The following is a 23629-nucleotide window of genomic DNA, read 5'->3' on the forward strand; positions in this document are numbered from 1 at the left end:
CGAGCCATCTGCGTGCCAAAGCGTAGAGAGAACCGTGAGCAGTTGGGGACCAGAAACCTGTGTCATCTCTGGGGCTGAGTAAGCGGCAGCTGAGCTACCTCCAACTGCCCTCATCCCCCACCGAACCTCGTCGTCTATGTGAGAAGAATGGGGAGGTCGGTGAGGGGAGAGGAGAGGCCACAGGTCCGAGAGTCTGTGGCCTGAAGTGGATAGAACCATAGATTGCTCGTCCCTCTGGCTGCATTTTCATCCCAAATACCACGCACAGAAGGTGCTAGAGCTAGGGAAGACTCACTCAGAAACTGGCAGTGCCTTTAAGAATAGACAGACATCTAATTTCATGCAGTCGTCAAACGTCTACTTGCACAGTAGACTTGCCGGTCTACCGTCCGTGGCTGTCTGAGTTGAGCCGTAGAGAATTGGGGAGATGCAGCACGGTGGCCGGGCCTGGTGGTGGAACGACCTACGCTCCCAAAAGACTGCAGAACTCGGGCCACAGTGCCAGTGCCCCCCCCCCAGGGAAGCTAACTAGCGAGAGGTCCCCAGAAGCAGGAAGCTGCAGGGGACACGCAGCTAGGAAGTGGGAAGATGCCAACCCAGGGGATCATCAGGGCAACCTCCCAGGGAACGTAAACAAGGGCCTGAGGGAGCACTGGCACCTGGGTGTCTGCACACGGCTCAGCCAGCCGGTGTGCCCGGTGATGCCCAAGACTACGTTCATTTGCATTCCCACTGATTTAAAACAAAAGGACGTTTGCTCTCCTTTGCAAGGGTTAGTTCTTCATTCCCATCCCAACACAAATAAAATAGAGCCTGGAAGGGGGAAGAGAGAGAGGAAGGAGGGTGAGGCCAACCTCCCTCCCTGCCCTGAAGGCCTGTGCTGGGGAAGAGAAGGCCCACGTCACTACGTCACTACATCGGAAATGAGGCTGAATTTTCTAACTGGACTATTTGACTAAAACGGCCAGAAATCTGTGGGGTCTGACCCCATCATGACACAAAGCGCGTGGTCGAAGACAGTAACTGGGAAAAAAACGACTCATTTCATGTTTATGTCACACCCAGTTCAGACCATTAAATAAACCACATGTGTAAGTATTCTGTGACCAAGGGGTGTTCTCTTGTCAAATAAGATTAGGAAACAGCATAACCTGTAGTCCCCCCACCCACCACCAACCAGGTTAAAAATGACAATGACAATCTGTTTACTAAAGACTCTGGGAAGTTCTGCAGAAAAGACTAATCGTATTCAACCCGGCACTGCCCTGTGTTGTTTATGCACAGGGACTGTGAGTGTGTGTGTGTCTGGTTATATCTTACGGGACGCTGATGTTTTCTGGAAGACGGTTTGGGAAATAAATGCCAGGACAGACAGACACCCCAGTCTGTGTCGTGCAGTGTATGTAGCATGCGGTGCTGCGAGGTTCTAGATCAAAGAGATTACCTGTGATATTCAAATCTTAATATTTTATCACCATAGTTACTATTTATCATCACGGTTAATAAAAGTAACTTTGGAAGAATTATTTACAAAAATAATAACTTTATTGGTGCTAAATTCTTTCTGAAGATTTTACTAATCATTTTACATGCATTATCATCTTTAATCTTCCCCAAAACCCTGTGAGGTTGGCACTATTTATATTCCCAGGTGATAGTGGAAAATTGGAGGCCACGGTTCCACAGGTAACAGGAAGCCTCAAACCCACGTCCGTCCAATGCAAGCTCTGCTCTGGGCCACTAGGATATATTGCTCCATATTCGTATTTTTCTCTGCACCCTTATGGAAAATTACCCAGACTAGGATTCTGACATTACTCGTGATCACAGTGAATAATCAGTCCTGGCTGTGAACCGCACAGCAATTAAAAAAAGATCTCGGCTTTTCTGAGCATCATGTTCAGACTGAGCAGCAACGCAGGGGTCTGGGCAGGGAGCGCGAGAGCAAGGCCAGAGGGAGGTTGACTGTGGCCACGTCAGGGTTCCCCTGGGTGGCAGATCGTACGCGTCTCTGCGTGTGCTGAGGGGTGGGTGGGTACGGGGACAGTATTTATCTTCAACATACCCCGAGCATGAGCCAATTGGTTGCAGATGGCGCACAGCTGCGAGGAACACCTTTGTTTCATTTGAAACTTGTTGTAAATCTGTTCCCTAAACTACCTGCTCCGATGGCTTTTAATTTAGAGGATGTCGGGTAAGTCCCTGTATATGACCCTCGTATATCACCGTAAAAGGGGGGGGGTTCAGGCTGGAAACCCCTGGGAGGGTCCTTAGATTTATCGAAGCGCTGGGTTACCACGGGCACTTTGGGGAGTTTAAGGTTTTTATTGATTATCAACGTTGTAAAGAAGAAATCAATTTTTATAAAGAAGAGTGCATTGGAGGGAGAAAAACGCCCTTTGGCTGGAATTTATTTTAATGTGAGAATTATTCTGTTTCTTTTCCGAGAGCACCTTAGCAAGTGGCATTATTACTCCATAGGTTAAAGAAGTCATGCTGAAAGGGAAAAGACACATTTTTTGTGGGTGGACAATTAAAAAGTCTCTTTGCTCTAAAAGGGCGACTCAGGTTCAATGTTCAGGGTACATTTTGGGGGCTGGGAGGATAATAATGGCCGATAATGGAATGAGTTATCTGGTGTCATAAGGTCCAAATCAAATGGATCTCATCTTCAGGAAACAAAACATTTTTTTCAACTGTGCTTTTGTCTCATACAGCAAGTTTGCACCAAATCCTGTAAAGTAACTTTAAAGAAATAACTTTTAAATGTTGGGAGTTGCTGTAATTTCTGCATTACTAGAGTTTCTTTTTCTTTTTTCTTATTGAAATTTCTTTCTCAGAGAACTTCCTTCCACGGCGGGTGGGCACAGCACCTCCCGGAGGGATGGGTCAAAATACAGATCTGGATGTACTCAAACCCCACGAAGCGTTTATAACCTTTCCTGTCACAGATAAGCCTTTCTAAGGAAAAGCAAAACTCACCTCGAAGAGGGACCAAGGAGTGGAAGCAAAGGAGGCTACACCAGGTAACCAAGGAGAGCAGCCCGGCATTTCCCAGGCAAACATTTTATCTAACGTTTACAACATGCATGACATTAGCAACAACATTTTTAAGAGAGATGATCATAGTTTTGAATAAACTATATTAAATGAAGTCAGAAGCTGTAAAGAATGCCTCCGTTTGCAATACGAAGGTTTGCCAGTGGGGAACAAAATCCGCATTATATTCCTAACTCCACTGGATGTGTATTTTAAGAAGCATCTGCCAATTTAGCCCCTATAGAAATATCCTCAAAAGTCAACCAAAAATGCTTGGTTTTACTAAATTTTTTTCCTAGTAGATGTTTATTTCTGTTTTATAAGATGTTACTTCATTTTAATGGTAAAGTTGACTATTTTGTGGTAGAAATGGGATTCCAGGGATGAGATCTTTAAGTACAGTATTGCACCCTAAGAATCTTACATATTATGGCCCAATTTGTAACGACTGTTCAGGAACTATTTAGTCATTACTTTGGGGGAAGGTATTATCATCCATCAGTTCTCAAGGTATTAATCTATATTTTTATTTCCTTCTATTACAATGACTTTTTTAAACAAATTGGCCGCATTGCAGAAAAGGTGGCACAGATGTGTTAGAACAACGCTTTTCAAATTTTACTGTATCTGTAAATTACCTGGGCATCTTATTAAAATGCAGATTCTGACTCAGTAGGCTTGGACAGGGTCTAAGATTCTGCATTTCTAACAAACTAACAAGACGATGCTAATATTGCAAGATAGAATTCCTGTTTCTTGGGTGGGGAAAACAAAAAAAAAGAAAGATTCTAAATAAAGGAGAAGGTGCAGCATAAAAGCTCTAAGCACACGGGCACCTAGATCGCCATCTAGAAATGTCTTAAAAAGGGATTTAAAAATATGGCCAGAGCCATAATGATAATAAACGTGGATGGTTAAGGAGAGTGCAGAGAATTATGGTCAAAGAGCACCAGATTGAAAGGATAGTTTGGTTCTAACTTTAGCTCTGTCACTATTTATGGGACTGTGGGCAACAACTTAACTATACATGGTCTAGATTTTGGTTTCCTTCTCTCTCTAATGACGTAGACTCGACCTCAACTAATTAGAGCATCAGAAACAACATGATGTGTGTGTGTGTGTGTGTGTGTGTGTGTGTGTGTGTGAAAGTATCAAGTGCTACAGTCAGGAGAGAACAACTGGCATCCTCACGGGGCGGGTATTTTCTGGAAAGCAGATTAACAATCCTCACCTTTCAACAAGAATTTCCTCTAGGCTCCATGGTTCATCTGCAAGTTTTTTGCAAATTTTTGCAAATCTCTAAAAAGTTTTCGCATATATTTATTGGAAAAAAATTGCATCTAAACAGATCAAGGTAGTTCAAACCCAACCTGTGTTGCCGAAATGTCAGCTACACACGCAGGTTCGTGAGTTTTGACGGAAGCTCACGCTGGCCTGTACAAAGGCCAGTCTGCCCGAGTGCCGTCCTTTCTAGAAGGTTTGTCTCATGCTTTGTTCCCAGGCTCAGGAGTCTCGGCCACTTCTTGATTGCCAAATCCAGAAAGGTACTGAAACTCTAACCTCTACTGGTCAGGAGCTGGCAAACTTGGCTTTCCACAAAGACACAGAAAGTAATTATTTTTGGTTTTGCGGACGACACTGTCTCTTCATGACTTCTCAGCTCTGCTGTAGTGTGAAAACAACAATAGGCACTGTGTAAGTGAACGCACATGGCTGTGTTCCAATAAAACTTTATTTTAAAAAAAATAGGCAGGGCCATGTGCCGTGGTTGAGACCTGTAATCCTAGCACTCTGGGAGGCCGAGGTGGGAGGATCGTTTGAGGTCAGGAGTTCAAGTCCAGCCTGAGCAAGAGCGAGACCCCGTCTCTACAAAACAGTAGAAGAGTTAGCTAGACCTGGTGGCTCACACCTGTAGGCCCAGCTACTCGGGAGGCTGAGGCAGGAGGCTGACCTGAACCCAGGAGTTAGAGGTTACAGTGAGCCATGATGACGCCACTGCACTCTAGCCTGGGTGACAGAATGAGACTCTGTCAAAAAAAAAAAAAGAAATAGACAAAGGGTGGGATTTGTCCTGTGGGCCACAGTTTACCAAACCCTGATCTAAACTAAAAAAAAAAAATCAGTGGCCTCCTCGGCGTCCTCTCTTTTGGCCTCAGAACGGCCTTATTTGTGTCCTGTGAAATAAACTTAACTTCCGAGATAAAGTACCTAAGGTTGACAAATTAACTGAGAGCAACAAACCAAAAGGCCCTGTCCCTATTTGAATCTATAATAAGAAATAAAGGTGGGGTAAAGAGGGCAAGAAAATTCCAAATGGTGATAAAACCCGTGCCCCGGGGAGCACAGGTAGGGAGGACTTTTCACAGAGCTCCCCGAGATGTTCAAACTCAGCCTCCCTTCAGCTACTTCCGCGAAGGATTCAGGGCCTAAAAGCCTAATGACAGTTCTCTGGCTGAGAATCAAGTCGCTGTCACTTCGCTGATCCTGCCGCTTGCTACTATTTTTGTCTGATAAGCAGAACCTTTTACGTGGGCCTAGACTTGAGGCCAAGTCGCCGGTGATTCACGGTCTGGGGACAAGAGGGCCCCCACCTCCAGCCTGGCCGCGTTCGGGGTTCTCTGGCAGGAGCGTTGTGGATGTTTTCAATTAGGCGGAAAACAGAACCCGAGAGAGGATGGCTTTAACCCAAACGACACCTCGCCTTGGGTATCATTTCTCTCCTTCCCTTTCTCTCTCTTGCTGTAGGCGTGTGGGGTGAGTGTGCAACATGGTCGAGGTGGCCAGGTGACATCCTGGGCCCTAAATAATACGGCTTTTATAGACGGCCTGAGACGCACAGTCTCAAAACAATTAACTTTACCACCGCACGTTTGACCGAGGAGCGCTTTTTATGGCCGCAGGGGTTCCTTAGCAAATTCTCAAGTGCAGGTGCCCGTGGACACCAGGGTGGCAGCCGGGCCTTGTGGGACTGCAACTCTGTGTCCATCATACTTGAGTCCCTTGTGGCCCAGACGGCCGGTAACCGGAGAAAAGAGCAAAAGGCGTCCCGGGAGGACAGAAATACAAGACGCTGAGCCCAGCTCCAAACAGCAAACTGAGTACGCAACCTGCCCTGTCTGCGGAGCTTCTGTGTCCCTCACCCGGCCATAGTGCCGGGGAATTTGGGAGTCATCTATCACGGGGAAGGTTTAGTTTTGTCAGAAAGCATATGGTTACCAGTCACGTGTATATTTAGAAAGATTGGATAAAAATTACCAAATGGAGAACAAAGAAATCATCCTGTTGGCAAAATCAGGACTATGGAACGATCACCAAAATCAACTAGACAATGAGAATCCTACACAGAGAAGACTCACATGCCTGGAGAGAGATATAGATCCTGAAATGTTTCTTTAAAGATATCCATCTGGCCGGGCGCGGTGGCTCACGCCTGTCATCCCAGCACTCTGGGAGGCCGAGGCGGGAGGATCGCTCGAGGTCAGGAGTTCGAGACCAGCCTGAGCAAGAGCGAGACCCCGTCTCTACTAAAAATAGAAACAAATTATCTGGCCAACTAAAATATATATAGAAAATATTAGCTGGGCATGGTGGCACATGCCTGTAGTCCCAGCTACTCGGGAGGCTGAGGCAGGAGGATCGCTTGAGCCCAGGAGTTTGAGGTTGCTGTGAGCGAGGCTGATGCCACGGCACTCACTCTAGCCCGGGCAACAGAGCGAGACTCTGTCTCAAAAAAAAAAGAGGGGTACTCGTTTGCTGACTGTCCTTGAGCCTCTCATGACAGAGACGCACAGGGACTGGGAACAAAGACAGGGACAAGCATCCAGAGGGCAAAACCTGACAGTTACTCTTCTGAATCTGAGCCCACATGCGAGTTTCAGGCAGCATCATAAATTTATGGATTGAAAAATTCTTTTTCTGCTGAAAAATCATAATGGGATTATATTATACTTCTTTACATCTCTTACTTAAGATCCCCTGTTTTGTTACATTGTTCATATCCACTACATCATTATAAATAAATTGTTTTTATTTCTTCCTGAGCAAAGCTTCCTGATTTTTGACAGCGAGGGCCTGATTTCGGGGGAGGAGTTGGTGATGAGCGTGGGACACTTAACCTCAGCACACGGCTAATCAGAAGGAAAAAAGCCCCCAAGGCAGCCTTTAACTCAGGTCCTTTTCAAGAAAAAATTTATTATTAAAGTCTGAAATGCCTCTTTCAAGAACAATTTCATGATTTTTCTCGAAAGTCTGAAATGTTTAGCACTTTCTAAAAGCTTCCCGATGAGCCCTTCTCTTTCAAAGCACAAAACATGGCAGAGATTCTCTGTTAAAAAAAAAATAATAATAATCAATGATAAGATTTAAAAAAATGGCAGACTATTTTTTCTTTGGATGTAATTCTATTCGGGTATCTGCCTTTTTCTCCACAAATAATTTCTTTTTGCAAACTTTGTAACACATAGCCTACAAAAGAGGACCATAAACGTGAAAATCTTCTAATTTATTTGACCAAAAGCCAAAACCACTTGCACATCCTCTGCGTGAGTAGAGGCCACAGAACACCCCAGACACACAGATTTACGGCTCGATCCTGCAGATGCAAGTTGGAGAAATAAACCGCTCTCCATTGAGCGATGAGGTCATAAGAACAACCCATAAATTTTTTTTGATTTAAAAAAATAAAGAAGGGTGGGACTGCAACTCTTGTGTCCATCATACTTGAGAAACCAGGAAACAGACATAGCCTGAGGATCCCCCTTCCCCTAACGTGACTGCCCCACACAGATCTTTTATTGTCCCACTTTCCCAGCTTTGCTTACTTTTGTCATTTCCCCTGATTTTTCCAAAGTCCATCCGTCCCTCCAAACCCACAGCAAGACCCCTCTCGTCTGAGGAGCCTGTGCAACCGCCCCCTCCCCCCGCAGAGGGACAGGGGAGCCACCCGGGGCTCGAGCTGTAGGTTAGGGGCCCAGCAGTTCTTTCCCTCACTGGCCGTGGCTTGGACGTGTCCCCGAATCGTGTCGGCGCTCAGGCTTGCTGCACGAGAGCACGATGTGTAAAACCAAACTGGTTCAGAGTGAGCGCAGGGCGGTTCGTTTTGCAACTAACGTCCCACGTTCTTGACTCAAAACTTGACGCTGGTCCCTCTCTCTGGTCGCCTGTGGCCGGTTACTCGGGGCCAGTTCCTACGACAACACACGACTTAACCACCTTGCCACAATCCCCGACACTTCTCCCTCGTCCCCTCTCTCATGAGCCTCTGTCACTCCCTCAGGCAGGTGGCAGGACTGTCCACCTGCCCTAAAGAGGTAAACGTGGCCTCCACGTGGCTGCGTCACGTGATGCCCGACTTCAAGCACCTTCTGTTGTCATTAAGAAAAATGAAAACGGCAGCTGGTTGGAGAACAGAACAAACCCACAGTCCCTCCCCAGACCCCCCAAACACACAATGTTCCGGTGAGGAGGAGACCCCGTCCTAACAATAAGCAAAAGCTGCATTCACCCAGACAAGACTCTCTTGCAGAATCTCAGCAGAAATATCCCGAGAAATTAGCGTGGTAAGATAATGTCATTTCTAATAAATACCTACGTAAGAAGCAAAAGCAACACAAACCTTAATGGGGCTGGGGGAGGGACACTGTCAATCACATCAACAGTACCGGCCCTTCCTGATTACAAAAATGGTCCAGTTTAAAAACACAAATAAAACATAGTCCACTTTCATCTCTCTAAGATAATCGCCAAAAATATTTCACAGTAGGTTCCTCTAAGTGGTTTTTCCCTGGTGCATTTGAAATTAGTTTTTTATAAGAATCTAAGCCACACATAATCTGAGAAATACATCCCATTTCCTAAGATAAGGCCACCCTTGTGCAGTACAAGAGGAGAGACCGACCCAACCCGGGGCAAAGGCACTTGTGCAGCAGCTACTAACGCAGCATAGACGAGTCCGTCCGTCCACAGGTAGGAGCCGGGCACCTGCCCTCCCTGCAGCTATGAACACGGCAATTCATATGCGAAGGAGGAGCCGATGCTACTAACCTCAAGTTCAGCGGCTACATCACCAGCAAAACATTTAATTTTCCCGGTTTTGGGTTGCTGCACTGCACTTAGTTTTTCTTCAAAGAACAACGGTAGATATTCTGCACGACTAAACTGGTCTGCCACTAAGTACCTGTTTTGTTTTAGTTTTGCACAGGATAAAAAGAAGAGTCTGCCCCAAAGGGGAATCCAGCCCTCCATTCCTAATGTGGTAGGAAATACTTAAACATCGTCAATGACATTTTTCTTGATTTCTTCTCAGAGATTTAAAAAAACAACATTGACAACTCTGAGGTCCAGATCTCTTCCCGAATACCCTATTATATCATCCCTGAAGAAAGAAGAGACAGGATGTGGGACATTAAAGTGAGACAAGTCAGGTAACATAGGGGCCCTTGCTGGAAATAATTTTTTCCGTTGTGGCTTTAGGGTCAGAAAACTACGAAACAGACACTGGATGAAAAGTCCCCCCCGGGCAGGGACACAGGAGAAGGCCGAGTGTCTCGGCCCAGGATCAGGCCTCCACCTTCCCTGCGGGCGGCTCCAAGCTGCCTTTCCCAGTCCCACCCCCAGGAAGACAGTCACGGGGGGAGGCATTAAAAAGCCCCACGTATCTGCCCATTCAGTGGGGCCACACTGGAGGAGCCAAGACAGAGCCTTAAATAGAAGTCCCAGCCCCACTTGCTGTGCATCACTGTGCTGCGTCCAAACCTTCTTAGCTGCTCAGCTAAATAAAGGAAACGATTTAGAGATAAACATTAATCAACCGTCATCACCATTCAAAGTGTCACCTTCTCCCAGGTGCACAGGTTATTCTTTACCCTGTTAAAGAACTGTTGTTCCCAAAATCACAGCCCCAGGGACGTCCTGCATGGCTCTGGGGGGGCATGGGGTGGGGCTAGCGGAGGTTAGACCGAGTTGTGCACTCGGTCGGTCGACTAAGAGGCTCAGGAAAGCTGTCTCCACTTTGCTTGTTGAGCAGGTGATGCCTAGAACAAGCTAGGCCCCCCCTGCGGTCCCCCCAGGCCAGATCTCGTTCCTGCGGAGCGGGGACATTTGGCTCACAGCAGGGACAAGTGCGTCCTACTCCCCACACCGTGGCTGCAGGTGTTCCAGCCCCAGCAACCTTCTGGGCTTCCAGAACGTGGTGGGTCTGGTCCCGAGAATGTCATATCCAAAAACTAAATGAGTGTTTGCTTTGGGGTCTGGCAGTAACAGTCGTCACCGGGCTGCACACCTAGCATGTGACGCCTCTTAACCAGGAGTTCCCAGTGGGATGCGTCTGTGACACAGTTGTAAAGCAGTTTGTTTTTATTGGGCCGGATCCAGGAGTGAAAAAAAATATATTTTTCCAGTTTGATTACCTACTTTGCCACTGTAAAGAAACAGGAAGAAATGTGACGTATAAGCGGGGTTCCCCTGTTCTTAAGTTGAGTTAAATGAATCTTCCCTTTGACTGAACTTCTACTGAGCTGGACTCATAAAACTAGAACTTGCCAAAGAGAGGGAAAGGGAGGATCTAAGATCTAGAAAATTATGATCTATTATAAAAATAAATGTTTTCTTCTCACGCCTGCATTTTAAGGACTGCCCTGACTAGGAAACGGCATGGCAGTCATGCACACTTTAGTGCGAATTCATGAAACCACGGCACCTTTTTCTATCCAGGGAATGGAAAAATACAAGAAATGCCTGTGAGAAGGGAGGCTAATGATAATGGAAAATAATGAATATTCATTTTTGTGGGGTTATGCCCATTTTACAGAGAAGGAAAGTGGAACGAACAAATTAATTTGCCCAAAGTCACACAGAATATCAAAAACAATGTACGGGCTTTCCCTAAGAAAAGGAGAATAAAATTCTGCTGGCTTCACAATTTGGCTTAGGGATAAATCCCTATTTTAAAGGATCCCGAAAACAAAAAAAAGAATAAAAAAAATTAAAAAATAAAGGACCCCAGTTTCTCTCTGAAAAGTCAACAATTTCTCACTTGCCCTCCGGGCTTTTTTCTACATCCGCCACCAGGTGGCAGCATTTCCCCGGTGATGTACTAGTCGTCGACTCCGGCTACGGTACTTGGACGGCGGCGCTGCAAAGTAGAAATCAGGAGAACAAATGAACGCAGAACTTACAAAAAGAGGAAAAGTTCCAAAATCGTGACGGTGCCCTGATGAAACAGAGGCTTTCAGACCCAATTCACTTTCAAATTTAATACCTTCCAGCCTCCCTGCTGCTTAGAAAAATGTTAACTCATTTCAAATTCTTTTAGTGCTCTCCTGATTGTCACCACTTGATGGCAACAAAGACCCCTTAACTGTCTAACGCCCAGGTTTTGTTTTTGTTTTTGTTTTCTTTGTGGAAACTGGAAGTTCTGTTGCAAAAGCCCCACAGTCCGCTCCTGCGGCCACACTTCCCGGCTTCGGTCCTTCTGAACACAGGACGCCCCGGCCATTTCTTAGGTCCATCTCCTGTCTTGGCTGTCACCGCCGGCCACCAGTGCGGGGAGTCACATGGTTGTTCTAGCACATTCAGCCGTTTTCCACCTGCAACCCCTGCCCCCCCACGATCAACCAAGCCTTCTGGATTCTTCCTTCCAACAGCTTCTCACCTACAGACTCCATCCTGTCTGTCCTCTCCCATCCCCACCTACGACTCGGTGGCTGTCACCCCCAGACACAGACACTTGGTAAAACCCAGCTCCTCACTGACTGTCTGCGGTGCAAGAAGTCGCCGGGAAACTCCAGGAGGCCGAGACTCGGTCTCAGGCGAGTTCCACGACACCAGCTCCCAGCAAAGCGCCCAGCACGGAGTGGGCATCGGGGCGAGGCCATCGCATGATCGGGCACCTGTGAGCCGAGTGCCTCAGCTTCAGGGGTACTGACGGCGAATTTCCTGAGATAAGGGACACTGTCACAGCCCTGTCCTGGCGACCCATGAAGATGACGACGGCAGGGTGAGGCAATGTCACATGCAGAAAAGGAGAGGCTGTGACTGGGTGTGGTGGCCGCACTGCACCATGCGCCCTCCCCGGGCTGCTCGGCCCCAGGGGAGCAACGTGGAGGCTGCCGTGGGATTTTCCCCGAGACAGTTAACTTCTGCATCGGGATGCTACTGCCTTGGCCTTTTACTGGCAGCAATTTCTTTTTTTTTTTTTCTTTTGAGACAGAGTCTCACTCTGTCACCCGGGCTAGAGTGAGTGCCGTGGCGTCAGCCTCGCTCACAGCAACCTCAACCTCCTAGGCTCAAGTGATCCTCCTGCCTCAGCCTCCCGAGTAGCTGGGACTACAGGCATGCGCCACCATGCCCGGCTAATTTTTTCTATATATACATTTTAGTTGGCCAGATCATTTCTTTCTATTTTCAGTAGAGACGGGGTCTCGCTCTTGCTCAGGCTGGTCTCGAACTCCTGACCTCGAGCGATCCTCCCGCCTCGGCCTCCCAGAGCGCTGGGATGACAGGCGTGAGCCACCACGCCCGGCCTATTGGCAGTAATTTCTTAACTATTGTTGGGAAAAAGCAACGAAGAGGGTTCAAGATGGCAACTCGGGGGTGGAAGGAAGGGAAGCAGCAGAGGCTGGAGCCTCCTGAGGTGTGTTGGGGACAGCTGGTGTCTCTCCTGCTCTGGAAGCGCCCCCAGCTCGCGGAGAAAGGGATGAATGGGCAGATGCGTAGACGGAAGGTGCATGAATAGGAGTCGTCCTCAGAAAGGAAGTCGTGTCCGTGGAATCGTTTCAATCTCTACTCATTTGGGTTTTTGTTTTTTTTTTCCTGCGCCTGCAAGTCACAGCTCTGTCTGTTTGTTTTGTCTGCCGTGTTCCCGCAGATCCTATCTCTGTGCCGGGAGGCGATGGCTTCTTGGCGCTCACATCACAGGCCCTCGTGTTTGCAGACGGTTATCGCGTCGTTAGTCACCGCCCGGTTAGCTCGGCTTTCCTGTGGCCGCACGAACCAGTCCCTCCCGCCCCCCCCCCCCGCCCGTCTGCGCCCCCTCTGATCCCGGTCCTGCCTTTCCATCCCCTCGGGACCCCCGAGCACCTCGCTGATGATTTATCATGTCAGGTAAAACACCGGGTTCCATAAACCCAGGGAAAGCAAGCACGCTGTGTAGACCCGGGGGAGAGTCAACACGATTCATACGGTTCCAACGTCGGAACCAGAAACAGAAATTTCCTTGCCGGCTGCCGTGTGTGTGCACAACGTCCAGACTGGTGTTCGAGTGTTTGCCGGGTGCCCGTAACAGACATCCTGAAAGCAACGTCACACCCTGCTCCCCACGACACGGAACTTCATAAAAGGGACCGTAACCTTTCGTGAAAGGAGACGGAATGAGATCCGAGGAGAGGGGAACAGGGGACAGAGACCACAGGAGGACGCTGGCCTCAGAGGGCCCTGGAAGGTGTCACGCCGAGGGCAGACCCGGAGGAGCTGGAAAGAAGGGTGAGGAGTAGGTGGAGACAGATGGGAGGTGACTCAGTTTACCCCTCAAGCCCCCACTGGCCTCGGTTCTGAGAGCAAACAGGAAAGAAGCGAAGGCGGAAGCAGTTCTGAAGGCAGCGACGGCCGGAGCAGCCACGGGTGGACGGAGGCATTTAGGACCCGCCGACCCCGGAAACCCCCACCTTGAAGTGGATTAAATGCAATTCCAGGGTTTTGCTTTTCCCAGCGTGTCAGTTACCTCATCAATACCTGGTCCCTCCGCAGCTGGACATTCTGGGTCCTGTCCTCTCTCCCACCCTCACAGCTCTCTCCGGGTTTCCTTGTTTTTCACCTGCACCCGATTTGTTTATTACCCCCGTCTCACCCTGCCGATCGATCGCCCTGTCTTGCAGCTGCCAGAGCGACAATTCTCACGACCACATCAGACCCTGACCCTACAGCCAGAAACTCCTCGGCCGCTCCCTTGACCGTGGTACGGAAAGCAGGTTCCTTTCCTTGGTACCTGTGGCTTTTGGCAAATTAAAAAATGGCAACATTTCCCCTTCCCTGAGCACTTTGCAAAGCGACCGCAGCTCTGCCCACCAAGACATGACGTCTGGGCTCCGCACCTTGGCTCTGGGCTTGGACAGGTGACAGCTGTGGCCCGTGGGACGGCAGCAACCTTGACACACGAGGCTTGGAAAGCCCTGACACACCCTCTCTTGCTCTTCTCTGAGACCTCGTGAAGTCCACGTGACAAGCTCAGGCAGAGGGGACTGGGGGGTGAGAGAGCTCGTGGCGGGAGGGACAGTCATCCCAGGTCCCGCAGCCGGGTCAGCATGGGTCAGTCAAACGCAGCCGACCACAGACACGTGGACGAGCCTGGTCTAGACCAGCAGCAGAACTGCCCAGGTGAGCTCGCTGCAAAGTGCTCACCTCTGTCCCTGAGCCAAACCCTGAGGGTTGAAGCCAGGAAGGTCGGGGTAAGGGAATCGCCCAAGGTGCAAAATTTATGAGACCCTCATGTGCATCCCACCGCCTCCCCCACCTCCCTGGCCGTCCCCCCTCACTCACCCCCTGCAGGGTCCCAGGGTCCCACAGCCGTGGGAACTGGCAAAGATCTCCTCCATCGGGCTCCTAGTCAACATGGCGCACGGACCAGGCCACCGCTCCCCTTCATCTCCCCGTCGTGCCCTGTCCCGTGTTACCCTGCGCTCCTGGTGACAATGGATGGGTACAAGGACCTGCACCTGCCCGGGGCTCTCCTCCTCCTCCCCCTCCCCCTCCCTCCCCCTTCCCCTCCTCCTCCCCCTCCCCTCCTCCTCCCCCTCCCCTTCCCCTCCCCCTCCCCCCCACCTCAGGGCCTCATGGCTCAATGACCCGGGGGCTGCTTGGGTTTCAGTCCCCAGTCGGCCTCCTCCCCCTTGCACAGGATAAAATGATGTTAAACACGCTCACACGGGGCCCCCCGGCCTCGCACCCACACGCCGGAGTTGCCCCCCAGGCGAACCCCCAGGTTTGCATCCGCCGTGGAAAATTCCCGACCTCCCGAGCCGGGAAGCCGAGATCAGGGGGTTCAACGGTGGCACCGGGGAGAGCCCGACTCCGAACACCTGTCGCCCCACAAAGGCAAAGCTGTCCCGGGACGACGAGCTCTTGGGTGGGGGACCCGGGTCCCAGTCACGTCCCAGCGTCTCGGGCGCTGGGTACAGTGAACACGGGACCTCTGTCACTCGCAAATGAATTCCCCTTTTTCTTGACAGTTAGAGAATCTGAGAATCCGAAAGTGCTAGAAAAGCTGAAAACACCAAGAATTGCTCAGGGGAGGGAAGCTGGGCAGACTCGCAGGCAGGCCGGCTCTGCAAGGAATCTGCCCCGTGCCAGGGACAGTCCCAGGCTGTGGCTCTGGTCTCAGGCCAGCCGCCCACCAGCTTGGCCGCCTCGTGACTCGGTCACTTGGTGAGTGACACCTTGAACCTCTTATATTTTGTAACTTTAGAAGGTTTCATCCGCGTTTCTCCCCTTGCTGCACCCGCTGGGAAGCTAACGTGAAAGGCTTCTCAATCACACAAGAGTACGAATGAGAGGAACGATTTTAAACTTCAGAGCTTTCAAATTACTCACTGGGATGGGTACGCCTGGAAGACAGGGACGCCTCGGTGTGGAGAGAGGACAGGAGAGCTCCGTGCGGAGTGGGGACATCTTGCTGCTGCTGGAAACCGAGGTGGAAACGGCGTGTCAGCCACGGGCAGGGCCGAGCGCCCTCCGTCCAGCCACTAATCCCCTGCAGGTGCGCGTGGCCACGTGGCCACGAACCTCCGAGGACCAGGCCCAGTCGATCAGGGATGATTGACAGGACTCTCTGGTGCTAAGACAAAGGAAAGAGCCTCTCTAGACACAGCACCGCCTGGGGCTTGTGCTGAACCCGGGGCCAGTCCTGTTGGAACTCTCTTCCCTGTCCCTCCACCTCCAGTAGAACCACTAGTTTCATTGAGGAAAAAAAGAGGCTGAAAATTAAATGTGCAGCAGCCGAGCCTGCACCTTGCAGGAGGGGAGTGGGAAGAACCCCACCCCCCAGGCTCAAGGTTGACTCCCTGGAGGAGAAAAACCAAAGAACTGCCTCGACCGTCCTCTGACCTCGGGGAGTTCTGTTAGGAGGAGTATTTGGCTAATGGACCTGCAGTCTCACCTGCTTAGAAAATTCAAGGGTGGAGCTAAGGGAAGAGCTTCATCCCACTGTGAACCTGGCCGTCAAAGGCTGGATCCATCTTTAAGCCTAACCATGTGAGAATACTGTGAAGGACAGAAAGCAGTTTACAAATCTGGAGCCTTTGGAGGGGGGCCCCTAAGAACCCCCCTGAGTTATTCCTTGTCCCTCCTGAGGCTGAACGGGAGGAGAGAGCCCCCCATCCGGCTCCTCTCTGCGCTTCACAAAGGGTTTATGAATTTTGGAATAGGTGGGAAGAGCTTGGTGATGCCTGTTTTCCAGAATGTGACACAATTTATTTTATGGCGTCCGTTGAATAAGTTACTGTAATTGAAAATGATGCTCCCAGTTATCTAGTTCTATTAGGCAAAGTAGATATTTTGCCAGAGAACGTGTTTCCCAGTTTCATTGTTTTCTTATGAGATTTTGGATGAGTTTGAGTATTTCAGATGCTTGGACTCTGCCGTCTCTCCCCTTCTTAAACTCTCCCACCTGTTAAAAGCTATTTACTTTCTAGACTTCTCCATCTACACTTTTCTTCCTCTTAGGGGTTTTTGTTTGTCTTGTTCCTTTGATCTTTTCTCCTTTGTGGAAGGGCTTCCTGGATCGGGGTTTGTGGGGGCATTTACAGCCCAAGGAGAGAAGGTGCCCACCCCCCAGGGCACTGCGTGGGCCCTGCTTTCCTTCAGCCTAGGACTTGCCCTCCCGCTGTGCCCAGCGCAGCTGCCCACTCTCTGCACAGCCTCGAAGGACGTCCCTCCTCTGGCCCAAGAAGTGAAAGTTGGCACAACGCAGAAGTGGGCTCTGATCATCGCTTGTCTGAGTCTTAGTCTTAAGCCAAATAGTGACTCACTTGTCAGTGCCTAGGTGTGCTGGAGCGGTGTATATGTGATGTTTATCTACATCAACAAGCACAGTTGCAACCGCTGTGTAGTCTACACAGCAAAGCTATTTTTGTAGTCTTCAGACATTATGCTTTCTTGATCTGGCACCTTTGAAATCGTATAACAACTGATCTTGTACAAAGGCTGTTTCCTGATTTGGGGTCTGGGTAACCGGCCAGGGTAAAGACTGATGATGACTCTTCACTAGGAGGAAGTCCCTCCTGTTAGGAGTGTTAGTTGAGACCTTGACACTCCTTTGTCTCTTACAAAGTAGCCATTAGCCTGTTATTCCTTCCCTCTCTAAATACAATTTTACACAAAACACAAGAGAGGCAGGAGGAGGAGGTTGGAGACACACAAGCAGGAAGCTGCCTTTACTTGCTAATTTACCTTTTAGTCCAGCAAGCTGAGAACATGCTTTCCAAATCCACAGACTATTCGACCCCTGAAGCCCCTTCCTTATCAATTAGTCCAGACTCTTTACTTATCCATGAGGACAATGAAGTTCAAAAAGGTGGGAAGACGTCCCCAAAGTCCCAGAAACCTGGGGAGAGTTCTTAGTTCTTATATTCTTAGACTAAAGTCCCCACAGAGTATATTTCAAATCTACCCCATGACCCTAAACCATGTTGATCCCAGTTTTTTCTTAATGATGGATTTTTATATTATTAAAGATGGATTCATTGTCTTGATTATTGGTACTAATTAGTAAACACAGGGGAGTGTTAACAATCTAATAATCATATATTTTTTAAAAAACTCTCAATGGTTGAGATTTTCTTTGTTGATTTCTGAGAATAGTGCCACCCATGACAATGGGTTGGACTCACTTAAGTTTATACTTATTTTCAAAATCCAGATGTTTTCGGGGTGCATTTGAAATTTACTCAGCCATGTAAAGTGAACCCTGTGAACCCTGAATGATAAGCAGACGGACAGTCGCCTTGCTCACACATTCAACATTAACTACCACCATCACCTTTGTTCATAATTGCGTTGCAAAAACTTTAACAACGCTCATGTCTTCCGGCCGCCATGTCTCAACCGACTTGATAACACATTCTTCTAAGCTGACTTTCCCACAGTGATTCATCCGGAGAGAGATGATTTCATGCTAACTTTCATTTTCTCCAAGCAGCGTAGGTGGGAAGAGGGGAAGAAAACAAACTTTGTTCCACGGTAGAAAACCCACTGGTTTGGCACTCATCAGAAAGTACTTAATTTTCTTTCTTTCTTCTAAGAAATACCAGTTCCCTGCCTCCACTTTAATTCCCTAAATTATGAGCTACCAATTATTACCCAGAAATCCTAACCTGGATCTGTGCCCACAAACTTCAGGATGCTAACAGTTAACACTAGTCTGAGCCAGCTGCCTCCTACTGTCCAGAATGGGATCACACATTTGTATGCTTCAACTTGCGTTAGAATTTCCGAGAACTGAAGCAGGGTTTCAAGCTTGCGGAGCAGAATTTAAGCCGGCTGAAGGTTGCTAGCAGTGTAAAGAAAATTGGCTACCTGGGAATTTTCTCACTGCATTAAGTTAAAAAATGCATCCTTTAAAAGGAGTTGGTTCTTAAGTACAAAATTACGGCAGTCGTCTATTTTGCACAAGACTAGCCGTGTTTGCGGTTTTGAATGACAGGTCTCCAATCTGTAAAATTTGGAAACATAACCCCTGAACCCCAACATCTCTTCATTAGCATTGAGAAGAGTCAAGTGATCTCAACGACACAAAGCAGAGAAATGAGGCAATTATCCAATCATTCAAACCTGGAAAAAACAAAGAAAACACAAACAACCAAAAAACGCCTTTGGCTTGAATTATCCAGAAAGAGCCTGGATTTTCTATTAAAACTCTAGGAGCTCAAGTCTGACAAAAGTCTTTCTTTTTCAAATGTCTTAAGGGTAAAGCTAATAGAGTCGCCATCAGAATATCTTTGAGTTTTATAGGTTTAGTTAGTAGTTTCCAGATCACTAACTACGTTTTTTTTCCAGGAAACGAATTCAGGAATTCCTTTGAACCTTTAGAGAATTAGTCGAAGCCTCTTTTCTAATTCCCAGTTGTGCATTCTCCATCGGAATAGCGAGACAGTTTGGAATAGAGGCAGGCATTGTCTTCGCTGAGACCACCGCATAGACAAAAAGCACCCAAGTGACAGGCAGAGGATGGATGTTAATAGTCTGCAGCTCAAAAACTTTTATACAGTTCAGCAACTCAGCTTCCACTGGTCGGCTGTGTTTTCTCGAGACTCTACACACAGGAGGTGTGTGAACAGCAGTTAGAGAAGGAAAGCCCCCCCCAAAAGCGCAAAAGTATGCTAGAAGAAAAGGACACGAGGACACGGCAGAGGTGTCAGAGTCAGGAGAAGTGAAGAAGTAAAGCAAAAAACCTCCGACGACACAGGCAAGACGACCAGTCTCCCATTTCTGTTGTCTTTATTACGATTCATGAAAAGTCGGCCACCCCTGGGAACCCAGGCCTGTGTCCTCAAAACCAAGGGATGCTTCAGGGAGTGTAGAAGGTCGCCATCTTTTCATTTTGCGGAGCCCGACTTGCCCTGAGGCCTCCTCCGAGCCCCAGCTCTGAGCCTGCAGCTCTGAAAGGCTCAGCATGGGAACACGGCGTGTCGGGACAGGACACGGCTCGAGTCAGCCACGGACTGACGTGGCCCCGCGCCGGTCACGCTTGTCCGCCCAGCCACATGCGTTATAAATGCATCCGTCCACCCACGGGGCAATCCAAATACACATGCCACAGAAGGGAGAATTTAAATTAAATTTAAATTTAAATTAAATGCTTGCACAGATAGATTAGTAAGGGTTTAAACCTCCGGCTCATCTGACATGAAAAGGAGACGGTGTGTATGAGAATATGACGATCGTAACTCGCTCCGTGCAAAGTAACACACTTTAGGGAATTTTCTCAGCAGCCACACTTGGGTATCTAACGCCAACAATAGGCATCTCGTAGCATTTTTGTAAACTATCTTCCGAATGCTCAGAAAAACCCCACTTAGGCAGGAGGGTCAGTAAACTTTCCATGAAGTGCCAGAGAGTAAACATCTGAGGCTTCGTGAGCCATGTGGTCTTGGTCACAAACCTAAGACTCTGCAGCCGTAGCAGAAAACAGCCACAAGAAAACACACGAATAGATGAGTGTGGCCCACGTTCCAATAAAACTTGATTCATGGACGTGGAAATCTGAAGTTCACAAAAATTTTCGCGTCATGAAATCTTCTTCTTCTTTTGATGTTTTACAGTCATTGTTACCTCGTGGGCCAAGCAAAGCAAGACGCTGGCTCGATGTGGCTGCCAGCCCCGTAGTTTGCTGACCCCTGAGGCAGACGGGTGAATGATAAATGTTGCAGCTGTCACGGTGACAACTAAAGTGACACAGAATTTGGGGAAAGGCAATATTGTGGGGTTGTATTCATATTAATCATGTTTTTTTTTAATTTCCCGTATCTTGTGATGTTCTGACCTCTCCAAGATCTCGCCATTAGAGGAGAGACTGAGCCCCCAGGGCTAATTCTGAGGACAGCGAAGGGCCGGGCCAGGAGTCCCCCCAGCAAATGATGACAACACACCCCCCGCCCTCCCCTTAGCATCGAACTCACACACCACGGAAATATAGAAATGGCCCTAAACCATCGAGGGCCAGCTGCCAGCCAAGCAGAGCCCCCCGCAGCCCCGAGCCCACGGGAACGACGCAGGCCGGCCCTGCCTCTCCTGCGGGGAACTCGGCCAGGCCGCGGCCCAGGCTTCGGCCCCCTGACCGACCCTGTGCTTCCCCTGGGGTCCCCGCTCTCAGGAAATGTGAGCAATAACCTTCCGGTGGCATCGGCCTCTCTGTGTCATCACTCAGCTACTCCCGTAACTTAAAATCTCCTGCTACCAATGAATGCGACAGAAGCCTCGCTACCGTGCTCTGTGCCATGTCGGCAAGGGCAGCTTCAGCATCCCCCGGGCTCCAGCCCAGACCCCCAGAGTCAAAACCTGCAGGTAAACAAGACCCCCATGTCATGTGCAAGGAGGTTGAAATCTGAGATAATTTGATGCTGTGGTTTGAAGCCCGGGCTCTGAAATTAGCAGGCCTAGTTCGACTCTTCGTGCCTCTCATTAGCTAGGTAGCTTTGGACAAATTATTATTATTATTATTATAATCTAGGGCATGACGATGACATGGTCTATGCTAAACACATAGAAAGTGCCTGGCAGGTCATATTTACTAAACGCTTGCTGTTATTCACTTTTAGAAAGTAAAGGCCCGTGCACATAGTCCTAAGGGAACTCCCTCTGGGACAGGCACATTTCGGGGGGGTCACTGGAGCTGATCCACTGTGACTCCAGCCCACCCGCCCGACCATTCCACCCGAGGAAGGAAAGAACGATGCCACGACTCCTGGCCACAAAGTGTGGAATATATTGATGATCGTAAAGGGACAGCTTGGAGACACTTCGGGTCTGCTGAGACAGCGTGTAGCACACACACGTGCTCTGCTTTTTGGAACCAAGTAAGTTTTCAAATACATCTCTGTTTTGAACATAGTGTTTTGTTCTTGTTTTTTTTTTTCCATTAGCATGGATGTCTACTCTACAGTTTCTCCTAGAGTGAATAAATACACTGGCTGTTTGCAGAGCGACGACAGGCTTATTCAGATGTTTAACAAGCTGGACTATTTCACAGTTAGATCAACCGTGAACAGGGAGGTGTTTTCATGTGTTCCGTTCACTGCTGTCGTGGAGGGTGGGTGGTCACGTCGCCAATTGATTCTTTGTTGACATGTTTAGTCCCCAACAGACTCCGAAAAGGAATGAAAAATAACAGTCGGTTAAAAAAAAAAAAATCAAACTGTAATTATGCCCTGGGTTTATCCCCAAGACCCTGAAAGTCAGATCATTTAAATTTACAAGAGGGGGGAAAAAAAAAAATAGGCTTCGTGGAAAACTAAATAACAAAAAACTACTGAAAAATACATCTGTAGAACACACAGTGGTCAGTTGTAAACAGCTTAGAAGGGCAGGGAAAAAGTCCTTCTAGCACGTTCAGCAGTCCAAGGACAAACTCTGCTTTTTTTGTTTTTTTTTTTCCCCCTAGTGGCTATTTTCCTACCACAGTGTTGAGCTTCATTATTATATTAAATAACTTATTTGGGTAAAAAGGAGTTTGCTAACCAGCAGCCAACTCAAGACCTTGCAGGAAGAGGGGGGAGAGGCGTTTACAACACAGCACGTGCTACAGGGAAACAAAGTCCACGCTCAGCGTCCAGCCAGCCTCACCCTCCCTGGCGACACCGAGCTGCGGTTTGGGATCCACGTGGAGGGTTTTAGACCCCCTCCCCCCTCTCCCTTTTTCATTTAAGTTAACAAAGAAAACATGGGCTTCCGAAGAGCCAGGGCTCCAAGCTGGGCAAGTCCCATTAGCAGCAAATGTTCAACCAGATAACAAAAACACACACGCAAAAGAAAACTCCATCCAGGTGCAGAGCTGTGATTCACGCGGAAATGCCAGGGGATGAGTCATGTGCAGGGCCGGGACTGTCAGAGGCTTCTGTCTCCCGTGGGCTTCAGTGACCATTTCAGCCTCACGAAGTCTCAGTCAGTCCTTCGGCCGTGGGACTCGAGTTCCCATCTGCTCCTGAGCGAGCTGCTCGCGTAGCCGGCCGGGGGCCCTCCGGTGACTGCGGGGTCTCCGTGATTTGTCCTAGTCCTAGATGCCAGAAAACAAGGGCCAGCTCCTCGATGGTGTGCGGTGGGGCGGGGGCGGCAGCGATCACATCCCACACGCTAAACTCTGCCCAAGAGGCTTGACCTGGACAATAAAGAAATCGGCGTCAGACAGAACGTGGCGGACTATTTGAACCAGGATCCAAATGCCTTGCCTGATACTAACTGTGCCTTTCCTATGTTTTAAGGGTGATTTTACAGAATTAAAGCCAGGAAGGGGGAAAAAAAAAAAAATCAAGCTTTGAAGTCTTTCCTGGTTCTTTGGGAAAACTGCTAGTCCCTTCAAAACAAATGTTAATGCAGATGGCAAAAGCTTTGTGTATAGAGAAATCTGTGTCTTGAGTGGGTTTATATGATAATACAAACAGAAAACCAAAGATCAGTAATGATAAAGAGCTTTTTTCCCCTAAAAGCTGGTCTTATCACAGACAGGTTGACTTAGTGCATATGAGCACCTTGAGGGCACGTTCCGTGAGCCTTGGGAATGTTTAAACGGTAGTGACAAGAAGGGTGTCTGCCCTCAGAGGTGGGTTTGTCATCGCTATTGATGAATCTGAGTGTCTGCAATGAGTGGCTCTATCACCAAGCCTTGTCCTAAGGTTAATGACACCAATAATGGCTCCATACCTCAGCCCTTGTCGTTGAGAGGTACAAAGAAGGCCTAGATTTTCCTTTGAGAAAAACAGAATCACACAAAACCAAGTAAATGTGAGGTATCTCGGTTCATGAAATCCGGCCTAGCACCAAGTATCATGAAGGGACCCGAATGGCTCAGGGACCACGGGACGAAGACAAACACATGCATTTGTCAAAC

General features: G+C 48.6%; 1 protein-coding gene across 4 annotated transcripts in view; it reads right to left on the reverse strand.

Moving 5' to 3' along the window:
* Nucleotides 1–21488: 21488 nt before the first annotated feature.
* RASGEF1B (RasGEF domain family member 1B) overlaps nucleotides 21489–23629 on the reverse strand; it is a 31780-nt gene continuing 29639 nt past the window's right edge. For all 4 annotated transcript variants that reach the window (XM_045536919.1, XM_045536917.1, XM_045536918.1 and 1 more), the window contains one exon: nucleotides 21489–22900. In XM_045536919.1, the coding sequence (XP_045392875.1) occupies nucleotides 22876–22900 (25 nt within the window). In that variant the 3' untranslated portion in view covers nucleotides 21489–22875. The remainder of the gene's footprint in view (nucleotides 22901–23629) is intronic.

The sequence above is a fragment of the Lemur catta genome, chromosome 24 (assembly GCF_020740605.2).
Source record: "Lemur catta isolate mLemCat1 chromosome 24, mLemCat1.pri, whole genome shotgun sequence".
In the NCBI taxonomy this organism is placed as follows: Eukaryota; Metazoa; Chordata; class Mammalia; order Primates; family Lemuridae; genus Lemur; species Lemur catta.